This window comes from Arachis duranensis, chromosome 1 (genome assembly GCF_000817695.3).
Source record: "Arachis duranensis cultivar V14167 chromosome 1, aradu.V14167.gnm2.J7QH, whole genome shotgun sequence".
NCBI classification, from domain to species: Eukaryota; Viridiplantae; Streptophyta; class Magnoliopsida; order Fabales; family Fabaceae; genus Arachis; species Arachis duranensis.
The window spans coordinates 88,216,948-88,237,695 of NC_029772.3; the positions used below are offsets into that span (position 1 = coordinate 88,216,948).

Below are 20,748 nucleotides of genomic sequence, written 5' to 3' on the forward strand. Positions count from 1 at the left end.
CACCAAGACAAAAGAAAAAAAAACACCAAAAAAAAATCGAGAATTCAATATAACAAGGTGCCAACATCTAGCAATATATTCAACTGAACCCCCATCAAGGCATCAACTAAGCTTAACAGGACAGTGGGTGCAGCATTCTGACCAGATTAATATACTTAGTACTAATAGTGTTTTTCTTAAGCAGCATGAACTATCAATCAAACATTGGTACAAAAAGATATATTAAGGATATTCTTATCGAAATTCCAAATAGATGAGATTATGCTGAACAACAAGCTAAAGATTGGTTTCCAGCTTCATCACCCACAGGGACAAAATGTGGCAAGAGATATTTTAATTCTAAGTTGACAGAAAGATTGCAAAAACATACAGCAGAAAAATATATGCCAGATAGTTGTTCAAGTCTATAAAACAATATTTGTCATACTGATAGAGTATCATATCAGTGTGTTTTGAAAAAGAACTATTTTATATACATATGGAAGCAAACCTGAAGACAGCTGCAATGGATCTTGCGGAGGGAAAAGGGCAGTAAGACGGGGTGTTTTCTCCCAGTTCCACAAAATGATAGTTGCAGACATGACAACAATGGTAATAAGAGTAATTTCTTTACCCTTCAATCCATTTAAGCCTGTCTTCATCCTGCAAAAACATAAAACATAAAATCAAAAGAACAAAAAGGAAAAAGAGAAGAGCAAGCTCTCATCTAAAAGTCAAGTGGACATGCATCAGCAAAAATAAGAATAAACAATGATCACTAGCAAGAACAGAGAGCTTCAATTTCAGCAAACACATGGACACTGCACACATCAAGAATTGGCAATAGAAGCTCAATATGTTAACTCTAAAATGCAGCAAACAGAACCAGAAACTGAAACAGCAACCCAGCAATCCAGCAACTAACATTAGTTTAAAAACATTTTAAGCTCAATCTACAAACAGACAAAAGGAACAAAAATACACAACCTTTAACCATATATTTTTATTAGCTTAATCATCCAAAATAAATAGATTTTACTGCCTTAGAGTTAAACACCAATCCAAAATAACAATCACAACCTATGAAGTCCTTCCTCCCAATCACGTAAGAGCCACCCTCCCAATTGTGGAAAAACTGAAACCTGAACGCGTCCTCTACCCTGATCTTACTAATCTGAAAGAGGAAAATTTTATGCCCAATTCGAAAACTTTCTGCATCGAAACCTGGGCAAGTACCATCTTGTAAGCCAAGTATGACACAATCTCAGGAACATCAAAACATAATTTTTCTTTGTTAAAAAAAATCCCAAATCAAAGTTCACGAGCTAGCTATACGCCTATCACAATGGCACATAATTTATACATCGCAAACCTCGCACGAAATTGACAATGGATCTGGCAAGTTCACAAGCATAGACAACAACAATAACGGTACCTGTTCTAGGTAAGATCAAAATCACCCCAAAAAAGGGAAAATAGAAAAATCAACTTTGCCGAATGCGGAAGAAATTAGATGCCGAATTGAGAACAATGTCGCCGACGCCAAGAAGAATAAAACCTGGAAGAAGAGAGGTAAGGAGCTATGTACCTCTGAGCGTACGGTGTACGAAGAACAACGCAGTTCGCGGCAACGCTTCACCGTCACTCCTCAAAAGTTCATCGCTTTTATTCTTTTTAACAATATAAATAATCATATAATCATGCTCATGTGCTATTCTTAACCAACAGAAAAAATAATGTTGGTGAATTATGTCAGGTTATAGTTAATTAATTATGATTTAATCATAGTAATAAACAACTTGATATAAATTATCACTTTGTAACCTTTTCAATATAATATAGTTAGTTTTAGTTTTAGATACAGTAACTGATTTTGTTCTCCTAAGTTGACCATCATTAAAGGAATAATCCTTTAGTAATCTACATTTGTTCTGCATATTTCTAAATTTGGAAAGATTTTTTATTTTCTTTATTTATGAGCATTTATCGTATAGAATATAGATAATGATGAGACTGCTTAACCATTCTTTCTTAGTCCATACAATAATGTGGGATATTCTTCGGCTTGAGAAACGCTTTCCAAGGGGCCATGCATTAATCCATATTAATAATCTGAGATTTATGATTAGTTTAATTTTTTGGTCTTAAAATAGTTTTAGTCTCACACACTATAATATTCAGGAAATTCTGTTTATTGTTACTAAATTTCTCATAATTCTCTTCTTAAATAAAAAGCGTGGAACTTCGAGCTACTTTGATTGTGCCACTGCCACTACTTAAAAAAATATATAAGTCTTACAAAATCTATTTTAAAAGAGTAACGTGAAGGAATTAATTTATTAAAAATGATTTTATTTATTTTTATTAGTAATAATAGAAAATTGGAAGAAAACGTCCTTTATTATCATTCATTCAGTGGAAGGTGATGAACATTTGCAACAATGGTAATAAATAAGTTTTCAGTGAAATTGGAAAACTCCAAAGCTTATTTCACAGAAATCATTACCTTCCCATATGGTGTGTTCAGAAATTCTGCTCTGATCTTGTTGAATTCAGTTACCACATTTACTACCATTGCCACTTATTTACCCTCCATGCATTGACCTCGCTAATCAAATTTATATCCTTATATTATTCTACCATGGAGTGGCGCACAAACTCCTTTATTTCAGAATTACGGGTAGTAATAACATACTTTAGTTTGTTTACATCTTTTTCACCACTTTGACAAAGATTCATTGGGATAAGTTGTTTTAACTTTCTTGATGTATTCATAAAATAATGTGTAAAATACATTATATAAGAGCAGTGCATGCATTAAGAAAATATGTCACTTGTTTATTTAAGGTTGCATGTAACAAGATTACAAAAGACACATATGATACTTTTGAGCACTACTTGCTCAACAACAGATCTTGTAGTGCAGCCATAGTGGCTCCACCATAAAAAAGCTAGGTATATATGTATGTATGTATTAGGATACCGTACTAACATGAACCAAGAGTTTAGCAATGACGGGACCAACAAGTACCAACCAATGAAACCACTTGGACCAGATCACTTCGCCCTCATGATCTTTAGCTGTACAAGTACAATCAATAATTCCAGTTTTGCCCTTAAAAATATTTCTGTCTAACAATATTTATAATGAATGGATGCATCATGCATGCCACTCTCTATGTTAGTAGTTAGTATGAAATGTGTATAGCTATATAGTATTTATGGATATGCATATCAAATTTGTTAGTAGGTACGTAGTGACTCTTGCCAATAATAATACAAGTAAAAGAGATTCCCTTAATATCAGAGAGTTGTACCTCACTCTTGTCATCTTCTGCTGCAAGTTCCTAAGTCCTGCATGCATTGTGATGGTAGTTCCCTTTCCTCTTGTCCCTTTCTTAGCTTGCAATGGATTCCCCAGGCCACCTTCAAACCCTACCTAGTGTCTTTTATTCAAACATTTAAGTCTGCTATTTAATAACTCGCAGTCCTGCCCTTTAATTTGGATCAAACTAGAACCTACAACGACAGTTTCACATAAAAATATTTGAAGATGATGGAAATAAACAGTATATATATACATTGAGGAGTAGTATAGCATGTGTGCAACCTTAAGAAACGAAAACAGTAGTGTCAGCATCTTATTCTTGTGTATGGCAGAATTATGATTCACATTCCCATTGATTCTAGACTCATTATTTGTGAATATGATAGGACCATGCTCTCTCTTTTGCATGTGACATGAAATGAAATAAATAAGAACCGCTAGGCGCTTGTAACTCTTAATAAGAACTCATAAAATACATTGAAACAAAAAGCTGTTTTTCACATGTTAAAGTAATTGCCAATCAATCAATGCCTACAATGTTAGTAGCAGCAAATAATGATACTAATAAGAGGAGGATTGAAATTTTGAAATTCTTTTCCTTTCATTTTTATATTTCTTTACTTAGGCAGGTCATAGGTGATCTAGTACCTTCCAATCACATTCCTTACCGACATCTGTCCATCACAAACCTTTTGTTTAAAAAACGAAAAAAGGTGATAATATTTGTGTTATTTATATAATTAAAGAAGGGAGACATTGACATTAGGTTAGGAAGAGAAAGAGAGAGAGAATTGATGAAAAGAGAATGGGAATTTCTTCAGAGTGTGAGCAAGGTAGTAACAGTGTCAACGGTAACGGTAACGGTAACGGGAACGTGAACGCGAACGCGAACGCAGTTGAAGTAGAGTGCGTGAAATGCGACTCATGCGGCTTCACGGAAGAATGCACGCCGGCATACATTTCACGGTTGCGGCAGCGCTACCAGGGACGCTGGCTCTGCGGCCTCTGCGTCGAGGCTGTCAAGGACGAGCTTCTCAGATCCGACACCCTCATCTCCACCGAAGAAGCTCTCAACCGCCACATCTCTTTCTGCAGAGACTTCAGAGCTTCAGCCAAACCAGAGCACCCTCTCTTCGCCATGGCACGAATCCTTCGAAGAAGTTTGGATTCCTCTTCTTCTTCTCCGAGGCCTCTCCGGACCAATTCCACCGGGGCACTTCCACCGCTTCATCGTGTTCAAACTGCTCCACCAGCCGCTCTTCTTCGATCCGACAGTTGCTTCTCATCTATATCAGGGGTATAACACAACTCCATGATTACGATCACTTCCTTTCTTTCTTTCTTTCTTTTAATCCTTCATCTTTACTGTATATACATCTAGACTGCTTAACAAATTCTTCAAACTTTTAATTCCTTCTTGTTCTCTAATTTTCTCTGTTTTTTTCTTAATTTTCTTTTCTACAAAAGAATATGCTGAATATTCCATGAATTTCTTCTTGTAATTTAGATATATATTTCTTTTTGTGAAAACAAAGCTTATGAGTTAAGCTAAGAGTATTGAATTAGAATGAGAACAAAAAAGACAGCGCAAACTCCAGCCTCAATCCTTTAAAAAAGAAAGAATTTTACAATCCATGAGTGATGATCACATTATAGTTGTATGACGAATCTTAATTCCTAAGCCTTTCCAAACTAATGATTCTCACTTTCTTAGCTGTTAATGTCCATTTTCAGCATCCCCATTATTAACCATACTCAATCAAAAGATTCTCTCTTTCTTTCTTTCTTTTTCCATACAAGAAAGAAAAAAGAAAAGGGGGAAGGTGACAGAAAACGAAAGTGCACGGAAAATTCCCAACGTTGTTTTTTGGTGCAAGAGTATTAAACTTTTCAGGGCAAATTTTAACTACTTAGGTACATGAAGCAAAGCATGCATTCGAATGAAGCTGTCAAATTTTCCATTTTGTCTTTTCTTTCTGCCTCTTCCTTCAACCCCAAGGCCTTCTAATGCCTTTACATGCTTCATAAATTGCACAACTTAATTGGTTCTTTTACATGAAAGCTATAATAATTGGTTTAATTCCTATGTGAGATGTGATTAAGAAACACAGATAATTAAGCATATATTACTACATTAATAAAAATATCAGTTTGAGACCAATAATATAGCAGTAATTTTTATTTATCAGTTTGAGACCGAAATTTACTTGTTGTCTGTATGGATAGATAGTGACATAAAAAAGAAAAAGAGTAAGAGTGATCTGAACCTTCCGGATGTATCCACCAGGTGTTTATGTGTGTTCTGACAAAGGGATCGAGTGTGAGTGGGGACACACCCCCAAACCATTTGGATTATCATTGCAAATTGTTGTTATTATTTTATGATGATGTCCTTTTTGGTTCTTCGGTTTGCGTGTTTGTGTTGGAGACTTGGATCTCATTCACTCTACGTTTCTTATAACAATCAAGGTTTTTGCTACCACATCTTAATTAGATATTTCAATGTTTGTGTTTACGTGTTGTTGTTGGAGTGGATTATTGATATTATCTAATGCTAATATATATATAAAAACTAAATTAGTAGTTCATTTAAATATTGAAGAGTCAATTACTCATGGTATCACGTTTTATTGTGTTACGATAATTGCTAATTGCTTAGCTAAGATCAGATATCTAGAATCTAGAAGATATTATATATCAATTCACCATGGAAAGTTTCTTTTGTGAATTGATTAGTTTGGTTTGATGCTACAAAAGTTAAAAAAGCAGCTCCTATTAGAAGCAAAAAAGCATTAAAATAGGTATCTTCAGGTTCAAAACCAGAATCAGAAGAAACCAACACGAACTTTTATTGACGTAACGGTGTACGGTGCCACATGCATGCACCAAAGCCATCTATCATTGAAGTATGCATTAAAATGTGGTGTGTCTCATGATAATGATAAATAAGTGTATTACTCAGAGTACAACGGTGCCCATTTTCAGCAGAAATTTTCTCACTTTCACCTACTTGCAATGCAAGTAGTAAAAAACATAAAGTAAAACAGCAGAAGAAAAGGACTTAAGGGACCAAGTGAATTTTTCCAAGGAAAGGTTACTTTTGATTTTCAAAGAACATAAGAATCCAAGATATTGAACATTTTCCAATTTTCCTAATGCTATTGCCTCACATATAGCACCATAATCCAATTTCTTAGTCATCAAAGTAATTTAGTCAAACTGAATTATTATTCATATGGGTCACCAAGAAACAATTTCCATTATATATGCTCTTTTGTTTAAAAGGTAGCTTACCTAACCCCTCATATAGTGCCCTTTGTTCTATTTCTTGTGCAAGTCCACTCTGAAAGAAAAACATCCAATTTTAACCCAATAATACTGCCCTTTTAAAAAGAACATCATAGACTTCTCTTTTCCCCCCATTTTTCTACTAGGACCTTAGCTAAGGAACAGGGACTGAACGTGCAAAAGCATCATGTGATTTTCTATGACCCCACATTATATTGACCATAGAGATCAATAAACATCACCATTGCAGCAAGTCCAAGAAGAACTTCTTAACTGCTCTAGATTTGCATATTTTGGAGTTTCTCTTATCGTGAGGGTTTCAAAGTTCAAACCATGTGACTTGTATGTTTAGGTTGCAACAACATTATTTATCACCTTATTTAGTTGTTAATACAATTATACTTTTGCAAAACGTGAGATTGATCTCTCCTTTATTCTGTTGTGATAAACTTATTGAAGAAAGTGATCAACGAAAATATGACAAATGAACAAGAGCAAGAGCATGGTACATCAAATTAAAGCACTGGAAGTTATCAGAAGTTACAGAATCCAGAGAGCTCTGATGAAGAGCATGGCTTTGCAGTCCCTTTTTCTTTGTAAAATCAGCATCAATGACAAAATTTCAGGGAATAATGCAAGAGTCCAGTGAAGGCCATCATGACTTTGTATAAATATGGAAATTGCTCAAGGCAAATTTCATAATTCATCTAAGCTTGCAAAAGCACTTATAGACAAAAAGAGACTACATTCTATTTGAAGACTCATCATAATAACATAGAGCTGGCAAAATCTCAATAATTAGAATGGTCAGTCTGAAACTCATTGGCTCTACTCTCTTCTTCTTGACGTTTTTGGTCAACACTCAGTCTAATTGCATTGGGCCAAGCTTTTTTTGACCCAAAGAAGTACCGATCCCCGGTGATAGAAGAGCAACAGTGTTTGACCCAAAACAGAGAACGAAACAGAGTGATTGAGATTAGCAAGACATTTTTGGACCAAGTGTTGATCTATAATTTTGACAAAATTATAGTAGTGGTGAATGTGCATTACATATTATTTTGAAACTAATTCATGTACTTGTTGCATTTTCCCCCTTCAACGAAAGGGTGCAGGATTCGTTGAAGCGCTCTGCTTTAAAACGAATAAGAAAAAAAATGCATGCATGTATATAGATTGTAGAGCATCCCTCCGTCACCAAAGAATCATTTCAGCCACTCTTTTTAAAAATAGAAAGCATTCATTCCACACCATACATAGAATATTACTTACTCACATCATATTAATCAAAGTAGCAAATTAAATATATAAACAAGCTAAGTAAAGTAAGACAAACCCATCATGGGATCATGTTCTTCTCATTCAAAAGAATATTTAATCTGTACATTTGAATTCAAATTAGGATTCACGATGGGCAGATAGTAGATTCGCCGTAAATGTAGTCAAGGATAGCAATGACACCGAAAACAAAAGCTTGATCGATCCCTGGATTGACGACTACATGGTACACATCCTTGAATGTCTCCAATTCCTTGGTGATCCCAACCACGTTGCCTTGACAATCAAGAATGCTGCAACACTTGTCAGGAAAATATCCTTTGATCTCGAAATCCCAGGATTTGTTACTAAAACTCCTCGGTTGAGTGGTGATTCTGATTGGGCCACCTCCTTTTGAAATAAAACAAGATGATGATGATGATGATGATGACTCCTTCAAACTGAAAACCAGCTGCTTCTTCACCACGGATCCAGAGGCTTCCAACTGATCTAAACGGTAACCTTTCCAGACCTTATTAAAGCAGAGCGCTTCAACGAATCCTGCACCCTTTCGACGCATGAGAAGCAAAGGAACAGAGTCAGCGTCTCTTAGAATGAGTTCATCCCTTTTACCAAGAACACCGCAACCATCCACCCTAAACACAACCTTGTGGCTGCTACAATCCGTCACCACCAAACCCCCTCCGTACACCGCATGCGGCCTCATCCTTACCACGAATTCCGTCTCACCACCCCGACAGTACAACTTGCTAATTATAGGCAGCATCTTTGCGTCTCTCAAACTACAATATATATGTATATGTATGTATATATACACACACAAAGAGAGAGAAAGATCGAGAGATCAAGGGGGATTTTGTTGAAGGGTTTGGCAAGTTTTTGACGTGGGAGATAAGACATGATGCATGGATAATATTGCCGAGGAAGTTGCTTGTGGAAGAGATATAGACTGAATTAATATATCAACTATGTTATGTTACGGGTACAGCATAAAATTAAATTATAAATATACTGGTAGCCTGATTTTAGTGTGCGAATAACATTTTTGTTAATCTATGTACGTAAGTTAATTAAGATACCCAGAGGCGTTGAAATTGTGTGCAGCCGTGTGAGTTTGAATATTGTGTTGTGGCTAGCTGGCTTGCTAGGTAGCATGGATGGGAGCATTTAGTTAAGTGCTTTTCACTTCAAACGCAAAACCTATACATTTTATTGGCCTAATCATTGGTGGCAATTCCAAATACTTACCAAGTTGTTTTAAAGACAATAAATGTATGCAAACTTTTGAAATTCCCTTAAGATAATTTATTATATATTTGTGTATAAATATATGGATATTTTAATTCATTTGTAATAATTAATTTTAGTATATATTTAACATCGTTGATGAATTATACATATAAGAGGCATACTACTCTAATTTTCACTCACTAATCTTTTACACACAATTTTTATCAACTTGTTTTCTAATTAACCATCTGCGAAATTCTTTTTTACAAAAAAAATGACTCTTAAAAAAGTGAACAAAATTTCTTGAGTATATAAAATTAAAAGGTAAAATATTATTTTCCTCTAGTTTCATTTATAATTAATATATTTATATGGGATTATTGTTTAGCCAAGGTTTTAAATAGAGGGAATAAAGCATATATAAAAAGGTAAAATGGGTTAAGTTGTGGCTTTTATCCAAAAACAGGAAAAGACCATATATTCGATTCTTGTGCATCCGGGTTAACGTTGAAAAAAGTGTAAGCATTGGGAGAGGAAAGTGGAGCACGTTTTGTGGTGAGTGGTGAGTAGATAGATGGATGGATGAGTATCGTAAATGTGGAAGAAGTATAGTGCAACATTCTCAAACTCAACCTGGATTGGACCACACAAATTTCATGTCATGTTCATGTTAAATGTTTATTACATCAGAAACGTAAAAATATATGCATGCTCTTCCTCTGCCATGCTATGTTCTCAGCTTCAGCTTCACCGAAGAAAAATCACCTTTCTTGAGGTCTTCTCTCTTCAACTCTTGAGTATTCATATTATCTAGATTATTTTTTTATTAATAATAAATTTATTATTGTAATTAATTTTTAGTGAGAGTACATAAAAAGTACATAATATATAAGGTATAATAATTCAATAAATATTTTTTTTTGAGAAAAATAAGTTTTTCTCATTGTTGAAGAGAATAAAAATTTTTATTTTGGTAATGAATGTGATCTATTTAACATTTAAATGTTCAAAGTTTTCAGTGTGTGAATAATGAAACTGGTTTGTTGTCATTTACTTGTGATCAGGTTGCAGCTATGCGGTATCTTGATGGTCATATGCTGGGCCTCTATGAGTCGGTATAATAGAATCTCCACTAACAGTTTCATCTATTGCAATCCATATAATAGTTAAATTGCATTAGGGTGATCACCATGGCAACGTTTGATAGAGAAGACATGAGAAACATCTCCTTTTTTAGGATTCCCTTCAATAATTGATAGTGTTTGTTCGTCCATATCAATAACAGCAGTGCAGAGCGTGTAAAGCAGTGGACCTGTCATGTAGATGGGGTATTTTCTGTCATCTACATCTCCTAATAGTGACAGGAAATCCTCTTTTGATTTTTTTGGTCAGGGCAGCTGCCCTTTTCTGCCTGCTGATTGAGTTCTCATCATGTACCTGATTAATTTGTAGGTGGAGATACATGTTTGCATGGAAGAAAGGTGGTTCCCCCACCTCAAAAACTGAATCCCGCCTCCTAGAGGCAGTTTTTACATTGAGTATTCTGCGTGTACTTGTTTTAATTAAGTTGTTGCAATGCCCGACAGAAATTTTTGATGACCGGATCCGACTGATGGCATCCTCTATGCATGTAGCTTCAAGAATGTCTCTAGAGATGAAGTTGTGGCCTATGCCACCGGTCACCATCTCATCTTCAGCCGGCGGTACAGAATCCAGAGTGAAGGCTAGTCCATGGGTATTGAAGCCAAAGGCACAGCTTGAAAGCTCTCCAGCATAAGTGTAACCAACGAAGAACATTCCATCTGGCAAGATTCCTTTGATTAAATAGGTGTGGCCAACAAGCCAACATTTGCATCCTCATTGTGCGCAGCAATGGCCATAGATTCGCCCACAACAAGAACATCATAGCAGTCATCCAATGTATCTGCACTGGAACTCTTTGCTCTTTTTGGAATGAACGCAAGAATCTCCTTCCTGAAGTTGATAAGTAAAATATGAAGAAGAGGCACTGCGCTGGCTGCTGCAGTACCCAAGAGTTCATCCCAATCTTTGAAATTTTCTTTGATTACTATAAAAAAGAGTTTGGAGGAGTGATTGGGATTGAAGGGTATTATTGGTAAAAGGTAGAAGCTGATTATGAAGAATGAGGTCAGTGGCGAGTCTAGTCTTTATGAGTTTGGAGAATCTTTTGCCAATTAAAAATCCTAATTGATATGCATCTTTGGCATGGTCCAACTTGAAACATCTCGACCTTTTTTCCATCTCTGTCCATATCGGAGCTTCACGTTTTCGCTTAGTTTCCTCTACTCTCACCTCCTGAGTTATTACACCTTATATACTATGTACTTTTTATGTACTCTCATTAAAAAATAATTACAATAGTAAATCTATACTTGATAAAGAAATAATCTAGGTAACACCCATCAGCAAGCTAGAATTGTGTAAATCTAACAATCCTAACTTAGAAACATTAGCAAAAAAAAGATCCGGTGACAGAATTTTAGTAAGAAAATCAGCAAGTTGATCTTTAAAACTGTGATTTACTTTTTACTCTTCCAGTTAATGAGAGAGTTCTTAAGGAAGTTCAAAGCATTAACAAATCGTTATCAGCACTTGGGGATGTGATTAGTGCTTTGTCTAATGGTGGTCAACACATTCCTTATAGGAATCACAAATTAACTATGTTAATGAGTGATTTCCTTGGTGGTAATGCTAAAACTCTCGTGTTTGTAAATGTTTCTCGAGTGGCATCAAACTTAGACAAGACGCATAACTCGCTTATGTATGCATCGAAGGAGGTCAATAGTGAATGATCCTAGCAAAAATGTTTCTTCGAAAGAGATAGCACGACTGAAGAAGTTGGTTGCTTACTGGAAAGAGCAGGCTAGTAGAAGAACCGAGGATGAAAAATTGGAAGAAATTCAAGAAGAAAGACCAATTAAAGACTGGACAAGCTGGGAAAAGGCTTGAGTATGAAGTTCTCCGTAGATACTCAAGAATGTTAAACCAAATTGGAAGAACATGTAGGATATAGTCATATGGTCTATTTTCTTTCCGGATTGTTGTATAATCTTACAATTATTAAACATGTTGGAAAGATTTGTAATTTTGTAGAGTGATCTAACTGTATAGCTTAATGATGGTATGTATATATTAATCCTTTCAACTCATGCACATATACATATGTTAAATACTTATTTTAAAAAATGTGCAAGGTTTTCTCTTTCTAAAAAAAAAAAAAGTTAAATTATTACACCTTATATATTATATATTCTTTATTAATTCTCGCTAAAAAATAATTATAATAATAAATCTATTATTGATAAAGAAATAGTCTAAGTAACAGTCCATGTTGCTACAATTGCAAATGCTCCTTCACTTGCTCTCGACCCAGTTGTCCAATGGTACACCTTTCTGTTGTTATTGTTGCTAGTTTGCATATTATGTTAGAAGGTTGTAATGTAGGTTAGATTTTGAGCTATTTGTAAATTGTATAGTTGAAGCAAATGTAATAGATCTGCTTGTGCTTTTGAACTATTATGCAGAAGCTACGTCAGAGGCACATGCTTAAGAGATTAACACGTTTCTCAAGAGCTATTATCTATTTCATTGTTGTAACAATTTTAAGTTTATTATCTCTTTGTTAAGCTCATTGTATTTTATCTTAAAAATTAAGTAATTAATCATCAAATGGTGAGGTTGTGTTGTATTATTATTTTGTGTGTGTGACTGAATTAAATAAAGGTAATACTCTCACTTTACATAAAAATAATATTATGAACTATTAAATAAATTAATATATTTAACTAATCATCTAAGAATTTATAATATCATTTTCATATAAACATATCATTACCTGAGTATTTTCCTTAAATAAATGTGATCACGGAAGGGAACAGAATCGCTGAGCGCAGGGCACGGAATACGATCCCAATTCCCAAATGGAGAAGATTTCTTATACCGGGCTTCCCTTTCCTTTTTAATTTCTTTTATTGGGCCTATATAAAATAAAAATGTCTTACTTGAAAATTCACAATATGTAACTGTAAGTTGCATTGACGTCACGTGCGGTCTCAGGTAAGTTAAGAAATTGTCAAAACGTAATTAAGCAGCGCTAAGCATGGATTAGTAGCTTAGTTTGCAGGTTTTGTTTGCCGTGGTGCTTGAGGCTCAGTTTCAGTGACTGAAGCAAAAGCAAATGGTGGTTGAAATTCAAATTGAAGCTATTTTTGTTGTAAATAAACAAAAAAAGAAATAATTTAGTGGTGGCTCTGTTCTGGGTGTTTCATAATTATGTATGGGGATGTCAGAGGACCCAATTTACTGCACCCTGCCACTCTCACTCACTTGCACCTAACCTAACCTTATTTTCTTCTTCTTCTTCTTCTTCTTCTTCTCCTTCTCTGCACTCACTCACTTGTGCCTATTCCCTTTTCTTTCATCCCTCCACTCCAAGCCATGGCCACTGCTGCTTCTTCTTCCTCCCTTCCTTCTCTCCCACCACCTTCCCCCAAGTCACCCCCTGACTTGTACGGCAAGCGCCGCGACACCGCCAGGCTTCACATGCTGGACAGAGAAATCACTTTTCTCGAGGTCTCTCACTTTTCTTTTCACTTTTCATGTATCCGCACTGCACCATTTCTCTTTATTCACAACTATCTTTGCATCTGTCAGGTTGAGTTGAAAAATGTTGAAGCCCTTCAACCAGCTTCAGCATGCTGCAAAGAGTATCTTATGTTCATTCTCTCTTCTCCACTTCCTTCGTTATCAAACTCTTCAAGCTAAACAAATTTCTTTACTTTAATTTGCAGGGTTGCTGATTTCGTGGTCGCCAACTCTGATCCTCTCTTACCTTCGTAATCAATGTTCTTATTACTTCTCCACAATCTTTCTTTCTTACTTTCAAAATGGCATCATCGTTTTTATACTTTTTTTTGTTTCTCTTTTTCTTTCTCAAGCAGAAGCAAGAAGAATCACAGGTCATGCCGCTTTTGGAAGTGGCTCTGGTACTACTACTACATCTTCTTACTTAGAGTGTAGATACCAAATTGCAAACCAATGTCTGAGATGCAACTAAAATACATTGGACGCATGAAAATTTAGTTGCTATTGGGAAAAAAAGGTTTAATACATAATGCATAAAGTGCTATTGTGCCATATAAAATTAGTTTTCAGTAGTAATTTCATTTCTTGATACCTGCTGTCTGGTGCAATATTTGTAGTCCATTTTCCACTGAATATTTTATATAATGAAAGGCGTAATAAAGAGAAACAGGCTATTAGCATGTAAGGACAATCAAGGTTATTTGATGAATAATATGTTAATGTTGTTTAGCTTTGAAGATTGAAACTCTCAGTGATCCCTAATTTTGAAGAGTAATAGGTTTACCTTGTTCATTATTAGTTTCCGTTATGCCTTAATTGTTAAGCTCAATTATTGATGAAGCTAGAGCAACCTCTGTCCAAGTATGCTTATTTATTTACTGTCATGAAAAATGAACATATGAGTAACTTTTATTTTTTTTCACTGTACAGTGGTTTGCCATGTTTAAACTTGTCTTGGATCTGCTGCTGCTGCTTCTGCTGTGAAGGCTTTCCTGTACATCTGAAATTACCAAGCTGCCACTGCTGCAGGCCATGCAGTTGCTGCAGCTGCAGCTGCAATTGTCTTCCCTCCATCAATTGCTCCTTGCCAAAATGGCTGTGCTGCTGCTTGTGTCCCACTTCGTCATCAAATTGCTGTAAAGGGAGTAACTGCTGCTCATTTTCCAAATCAAGTTGCTGTAAATGGAGCAGCTGCTGTTCTTGTTCCAGATCAAAGTGCTGTAAATGGAGGAGGAGGAGCTGCTTCAGTTGCTCTTGTCCTGAATCAAAATGCTGCCAAGGTAGCTGCGGCTTCGGAAACTGCTGCATTCTCCCAAGCAGTTGCAGTTTTCAGTGTCCATCTTGCCCTTCTTGCTGCAGTTGCAAATGCTCCTGCACTTGTTCTTGCCCCAGTTGTCCCAAGGTACACCCTTGTTGCTGCTGTACAAAGTCCTTTTGGAGAAGCGCTTTCTGCTGTTTCTGTTGTTAGATTTTCAAATTATATTATATTACTTGCTCAATTTGCAATTATGATATAGTTAGAGTATAAATTTTGGAAATATAAAGGAGTTTTTTTTATTATAAAATGTTATAAGCGAAGTTAGATTTTGAAGTATTTGTATAGTTAGTTGAAGCAAATGTAGTAGTTCTGCTTTGTAATTTGTGGGCCAGATAAATTTGGTCCTTTATTGTCAGCATTTTTCAGTGTTGCATGTGAGATGGAAGATGCAATAGTATAAATTTATAAAAATGGCCGTTGAAATATGGCTTGATGGTTTGTTCAGCTTTATTGCTTAATTTTGAGTGTTTTGATTAGTAAATCCAATGAGATTCTTTGGGCACTTATGGTAAGGAATGGCAGTGGCAGCTTCTTGAAAACTTTGACAAGCATATAAGAGTTTTTACGTTTTATCTCCGAAAAGAGAAGTGTAAAAGCGATTTCTTTTTTGTCCTATTATCTTTTATTTTCTACAAGTTTTAATCTCGGTGGTCCTACAAGAAAGTTGATGATCAATGAAGTGATCAAACGGGAAAAGAAGTCAGGAAAATATGTGATGGGCGTGAACTACTTTTTTTCTGCATTGCTGACAATGACACAGAACTCAGCAAATGTCTTTTCATTCATTCAGTACGCAGATTTGAAGCCAATCTGGCTTTAGATCGTTTGGAATGAGACATTTCGGAAAAAAAGAATATAGAAATTAGAAATTCAATTCAGAGTAAGTTTTCACTCAGAAAATGACCCCCTTTTGTGTGCCTATTATAGAGATCTACTGCGGTAGAACTAGAACTAGAATGCTAAAAAAATATCCAATGAAAACAGTGATTACACACGGGGGTGGTGTTCAGACCACAGAACTGTCATTGCTATTTTTCCATATTTGTGAAGTGGGTAAATATATATGCACATTGCACACACACACAGCATTCTTAAAAATTAAAACAAATTCTGAAACTAGCTAGCTAGGCATGACGGAACAAAAACAGGCATAATAAGCTGCATATAATACTCGTTGGAGCATTATATTGAACATCATAATATTACATACATATATAGCAAGGACTGTGTGTTTGCTACGTTAGCTTTTTAGTACTGGGTATAGAAGGAATAATTAAGATCACGAATCACGAATCATCAGTCCATGCAAAAGCTACTGGGCTCCTAACTTGGTGCACTTGATTGCTCCACACAATGCTACCGAATTTGGAAAGAAGAGAGTAATCATCAGCAGTCTTGTTGGACACAAAGGTGACCGTGTAAGATTGCTTTTCCCCAACTTGGGCGAACTCAAGCCTAGTGGGCTTCACCGTTATTGCCACGACGGATGGACCATCAACATCCACATCATACACGGATCCTGCTGCCCCAACATTGGTCAACGTCCGAGTGTACGCGACAGCCCTCTTCTTGCTCCCAAACACAACCGAAAATGACGGGTAGTTCAACTGCCCCGCCTCATCAAATCTCACGGAACAATTCACGTTGGGATTCTTAACAATAAGCTGTATAGTCTCAGGCGTATAGTAATCCAAGGAGCACAAGAAGGCAACGTAATCATCGGTGGTTGCGTCGTACACAAGCCCTGGAGAGAATGCCTTTTGTGGGTTCACATAGCCGGCACCGTGAGCCCAGGGCGTTGAAAAGTCTCCTCCGGCAGCATCCTTAAAAGGGGAATTGGTGTTGTCGTGTGTAGAAGCTGTTGTCATGAGTGCCGATTTGATGGCACTTGGACTCCAATCTGGATGGGCTGCTTTCAACAACGCACCCAATCCGCTTATGTGTGGACACGACATTGACGTACCTATAATTCAATTTCCAGGTCAAATTATAATAATAATGACATCTCACGTGATCAAAATTAACTAACTAGTAACTACCTGACATGATATTGAATTGGGTTTTGCGAGTATCCTTTGTTAACCCAGATGGGCCAACAGCCTCGGACCATCCCGCCAAAATGTTAACACCAGGCCCAATAATATCGGGCTTAAGAATCTGAGGAGTAACTCCATTGGGCCCACGGGAACTGAACGCGGCCACAACTGGCGAAGGCCTCACGTTCAGAACAGTTCCACCGAAGCTAAGCACAGCCGTTGGATTAGGATCCAACGAAGCGTACTCTCTGATCTCATCTCCCGCGCTTCTCCCCACAGCTACGGCCGGTACAAGATGGCTGTCCGCCACCACTTCCTCGCCGCTCGCCGCCGTGTTCGCCAGTATCATCCCCACACCTCCAGCTTCTTTCACCACCGCGCTCTTCTCCGCCCGCGCGTTGAGCCCTCTGTCGCAAACCACCACCTTCCCTTGCACAAGCGACGGTTCCAGCGAACCGGGCAAGCAAACGCTGCTCGACGAATTGGATTTATCGGTGAAATAAACCAATCCGACCGGTTCGTCTCCTAAACCTTCTCCACCGTAAAGAGAAACACCGCTGAATCGTTTTCCGTTTCCGATTTTAACATAAGCTGGGAAATCCCGATCTAGGGTTCCGGCTCCGACGGTCATCACCCAGGGAGCCACATTGGCGACAGATCCCTGACGAGGACCATTGTTCCCTGCCGAGCAAGCCACGAAGATTCCTTTCTGCACCGCCGCGAAGGTTCCAATGGCAATGGTGTCCCGGTGGTAGGCGGTGGAGGAGCCTCCGAGAGAGAGCGAGAGCACGTCGACGCCGTCCTGGATCGCTTGATCAATCCCCGCGAGAATGTCGGAGGCATAGCAGCCGCCTGTCCAGCAGACCTTGTACGCCGCGACGCGCGCCTGTGGGGCCATACCACGCGCCGTTCCAGTGGCGTAACCAAGTAAAGTGGCGTTGGGGACGGCGGAGCCTGCAGCAGTAGTAGCAGTATGGGTTCCATGTCCTTCACGGTCGCGTGGAGACACTTGGTCCTTCTCCCTAACCATGTAACCGCCACCGGAGGACAATAAGTAGCCCTTGGAGAAAGTCCTGGCGCCAATGAGCTTTCTGTTACAGAGGGAAGGATCGAAATCCGGAGCTGGCTCGCATTGTCCCCGCCACCTTGTGGGAACCGGAGGCATGCTGGAATCGTCGAAGCTGTTCGTCTCCGGCCACACCCCGGTGTCGAGGATTCCGATGATAATGTCGTTGGAAGCATGGTCGAGATCCTGAATGGTGTGGCCTTCCCACAAGTTTGAAGCCTTCTGGAGGCCCAAGAACTCGGGTGTCCTTGTTGTGTGGAGGGTGTAGCGTGTGTCCTCGTAAACCGCAAGCACCGAATCGGAACGGCGTAGTAACTGTGCCTGGTCCTTGCTGAGGGAAGCGGCAAAGCCGTTATAAGCGGTTTCGTATGAGTAGAGCAGGGAATCGGAGTGGGAGTTATGATATTCGAGTGTGGCTGTGTACCACTCTCGCTTGGAAGGGTTGTTATGTTTGTGTTTCATGTGAACTATGTAAGTTTTCTTTGTGCTGCTGGCCATCACTTCACATAATAGACATTGTAGCATCATCGCTATCATAACCATGGAGAACGAACACGTTGAGGCCATGCCCTGCCTGCCTTGTTGCTTGCTAATTAACTCATTGTTAATGCACAGATATATATACAATGCAAGCAGCTTAGCCAAGCCAATGAGAGCTAAGTTTTCTATTATTAATTTTGTAAGGTAGTGGTGTGATTTAATTGCCCTCATGCAACTACTGCATACACTTATAACTACTTGCTAATAAGTAGCCATGTCTTTGACATCGCTTTGACTAGCGCTCAAAAGAGTCCAAATCATATATATCTCTCTTCAGAAAATAAAAATATACGTTGCATTGCATTTCCTTCTTACATCAATTTCATAATTAGCGTGAAAATATATGGTTTTGTAGTGCATGGGATACATTTCAGAATTCAGAGTAATTTTTTGTCTTCACTATGCATGGGTTAAACAAAAACAGCTGTAAACGCGTCATGGTTGAGGGTCCACCAATCTTAGCCATTCTTTGCTGATGCAAGACCATGTTTTATTAGCGCAAATCGTTGTTCAACCAAATCTCTTCTGCTGGTGATAAAATATTGAATATTGGGTTTTTAATTTGTCCTGTCCATTCACGGACTTGGCAACTGTAATAAAAAATAATACAAAACGGAAGCAGGAGTTATAAGATAGACAAGGAGATATTTTGTTGTACGTGCATGCTTTATTAATTTGCCCCACTCATAAGCTCAACAGTGTTTGGATGAGAGTTATTTCTTTTCTAAAAAAGAAAATCTCCTAGAAATCTAATCATAGTATATTCGAAAGGAAGTACAGCACTATGGATTGTGGTGGAAGCAAGAATTTTAGTAAAAAGAAATGACAGACCACAGTATGATGCACTATGCAGCAGTCATATAATTATGACTGAATGAACCAACAAGTGTTTTGGTTTCATACAATTTATTCCTCATCAGAGAAAGCTGTGCCATTATTGGCTTATTGGTAACAGATTCATGCGGTTAAAATCAAAATAAAAGGAAGCATAGTGAGAAAAATTATTAAAGTTCATCTGGTTTTAAACTATCTTCAATTCTCGTGTTTATTTTATTTTATTGAACTTGAAAAATCATAAATTAAATTATATCTGTCATCTGGAATGGAATTCTTGCAGATAACAAGTTAGAAATGCAAAAATAAGTGCTTTCGTTTCAACTGATGAAGGATAGGATCAGGCAGGGTAGGTATTGGTACAAATCAGAATGTTCCGTGCCTACATTTGTTTTTGACTCTTTCTTAGATTGCACATGCATAGATAGATATACTCCTTTAATTTAAGCCATCTGTAATTGTAATTATTTAATCTAAAACATTAATTTGCGGGCCTGTGATTCATCTACTACTAAATAATATGTATGGATATGTTAATGGAAATCAACCTGAAAGTGGTTCATAAAGTTACACATTGCACGTGTGCCTCCACAACTTTGATGAACTATACACAGTACAGACATACACTGCATAACTTTGTATTTATGTTCATTATATACTATTATATGTGTATTTGTGCCTTATTGATTTAGTTTAAAGGGGAAAATCCATTTGAATTATGTGTAATTAAAAAACCTGGGTACCTCATCACTGATTCACTGCATTGTAATCTCCCCATTCAGTGGTTTGTCCCCTTGTGTAAAATATCTACAAAACGTCATCGTGTTCTTTGTCTGACACAAATTCACGGGTTCAGCTGAATAAAAGAGATGCATGCATGGATATCAAAAGCAAAAATGATATTAATTAATTGTAACTCCTCTAAAATAGGGTTACATAACAAGTACCTTTGTAATTAATTAATTATTTCTTGAAAAAGAATATATATTTTTAGAGTATCATCTAAGGTTGGTGAAACAGATGATACTGTGTGTATTTATTCTAAGAATTAGAGGATGTTATTCTTAGCCTAGTATTTGTATAATTATAACCATAAACATAGTATTATACATAGTTATTAGGAAAATTGATACCTAACAAGCAAAAATGTGTATTCATTTTTATTTGCTGATGTACTAACTAGTAAGGGCTTCTTTTTAATACTAGGGCTAATTTTTAGGTAAACTTAAACTTACTTTTATATATATGG

At 37.1% G+C, this 20,748-nt stretch overlaps 5 protein-coding genes and 1 pseudogene across 9 annotated transcripts in view; 2 read left to right on the forward strand and 4 right to left on the reverse strand.

The window, feature by feature from the left end:
* The window catches only part of LOC107457934 (protein trichome birefringence-like 16), a 9,784-nt gene extending 8,036 nt beyond the window's left edge, over positions 1–1,748 (reverse strand). Inside the window, exons 1-3 of one of the 4 annotated variants that reach the window (XM_052259272.1) lie at positions 1,568–1,747; positions 1,060–1,203; positions 491–642 (exon numbers count right to left, since the gene is read on the reverse strand). In XM_052259272.1, coding sequence (XP_052115232.1) covers positions 491–641 — 151 coding nt within the window. In that variant the 5' untranslated portion in view covers position 642; positions 1,060–1,203; positions 1,568–1,747. Of the gene's footprint in view, positions 1–490; positions 643–1,059; positions 1,204–1,414 lie in introns of all 4 variants that reach the window. The other 3 variants (XM_052259274.1, XM_052259268.1, XM_052259266.1) reach the window with 3 other exon arrangements.
* Positions 1,749–4,195: 2,447 nt separating this feature from the next.
* Positions 4,196–4,735, forward strand: LOC107457927 (uncharacterized; the record flags this gene model as incomplete). The annotated part of the gene is given in 1 exon segment (XM_016076117.3): positions 4,196–4,735. A coding segment is annotated over 1 exon segment (415 nt), but the record flags the coding sequence as incomplete, so codon positions are not given.
* Positions 4,736–7,913: 3,178 nt separating this feature from the next.
* On the reverse strand, positions 7,914–8,804 carry LOC107457919 (protein LURP-one-related 6). The gene has a single exon (XM_016076109.3). It carries the CDS (start codon positions 8,634–8,636, stop codon positions 7,998–8,000), a length of 639 nt encoding a protein of 212 aa, XP_015931595.1. The 5' UTR covers positions 8,637–8,804; the 3' UTR covers positions 7,914–7,997.
* Positions 8,805–10,153: 1,349 nt separating this feature from the next.
* LOC107457901 (uncharacterized) lies at positions 10,154–11,372 on the reverse strand (annotated as a pseudogene).
* Positions 11,373–13,151: 1,779 nt separating this feature from the next.
* LOC107457909 (guanine nucleotide-binding protein subunit gamma 3) lies at positions 13,152–15,434 on the forward strand. Of its 2 annotated transcripts, none has more exons than XM_021143096.2 (5): positions 13,152–13,693; positions 13,775–13,827; positions 13,912–13,956; positions 14,059–14,106; positions 14,636–15,434. In XM_021143096.2, exons 1-5 carry the CDS (start codon positions 13,559–13,561, stop codon positions 15,171–15,173), a joined length of 819 nt encoding a protein of 272 aa, XP_020998755.1. In that variant the 5' UTR covers positions 13,152–13,558; the 3' UTR covers positions 15,174–15,434. The 2 variants fall into 2 exon arrangements, with proteins under 2 accessions (XP_020998755.1, XP_015931583.1); XM_016076097.3 differs by having other exon boundaries at positions 14,062–14,106.
* Positions 15,435–15,980: 546 nt separating this feature from the next.
* Positions 15,981–18,887, reverse strand: LOC107457896 (subtilisin-like protease SBT1.8). The gene is made up of 2 exons (XM_016076085.3): positions 17,063–18,887; positions 15,981–16,986 (listed from the first exon to the last, which is right to left on the reverse strand). Exons 1-2 carry the CDS (start codon positions 18,834–18,836, stop codon positions 16,310–16,312), a joined length of 2,451 nt encoding a protein of 816 aa, XP_015931571.1. The 5' UTR covers positions 18,837–18,887; the 3' UTR covers positions 15,981–16,309.
* Between the last annotated feature and the right edge of the window lie 1,861 nt (positions 18,888–20,748).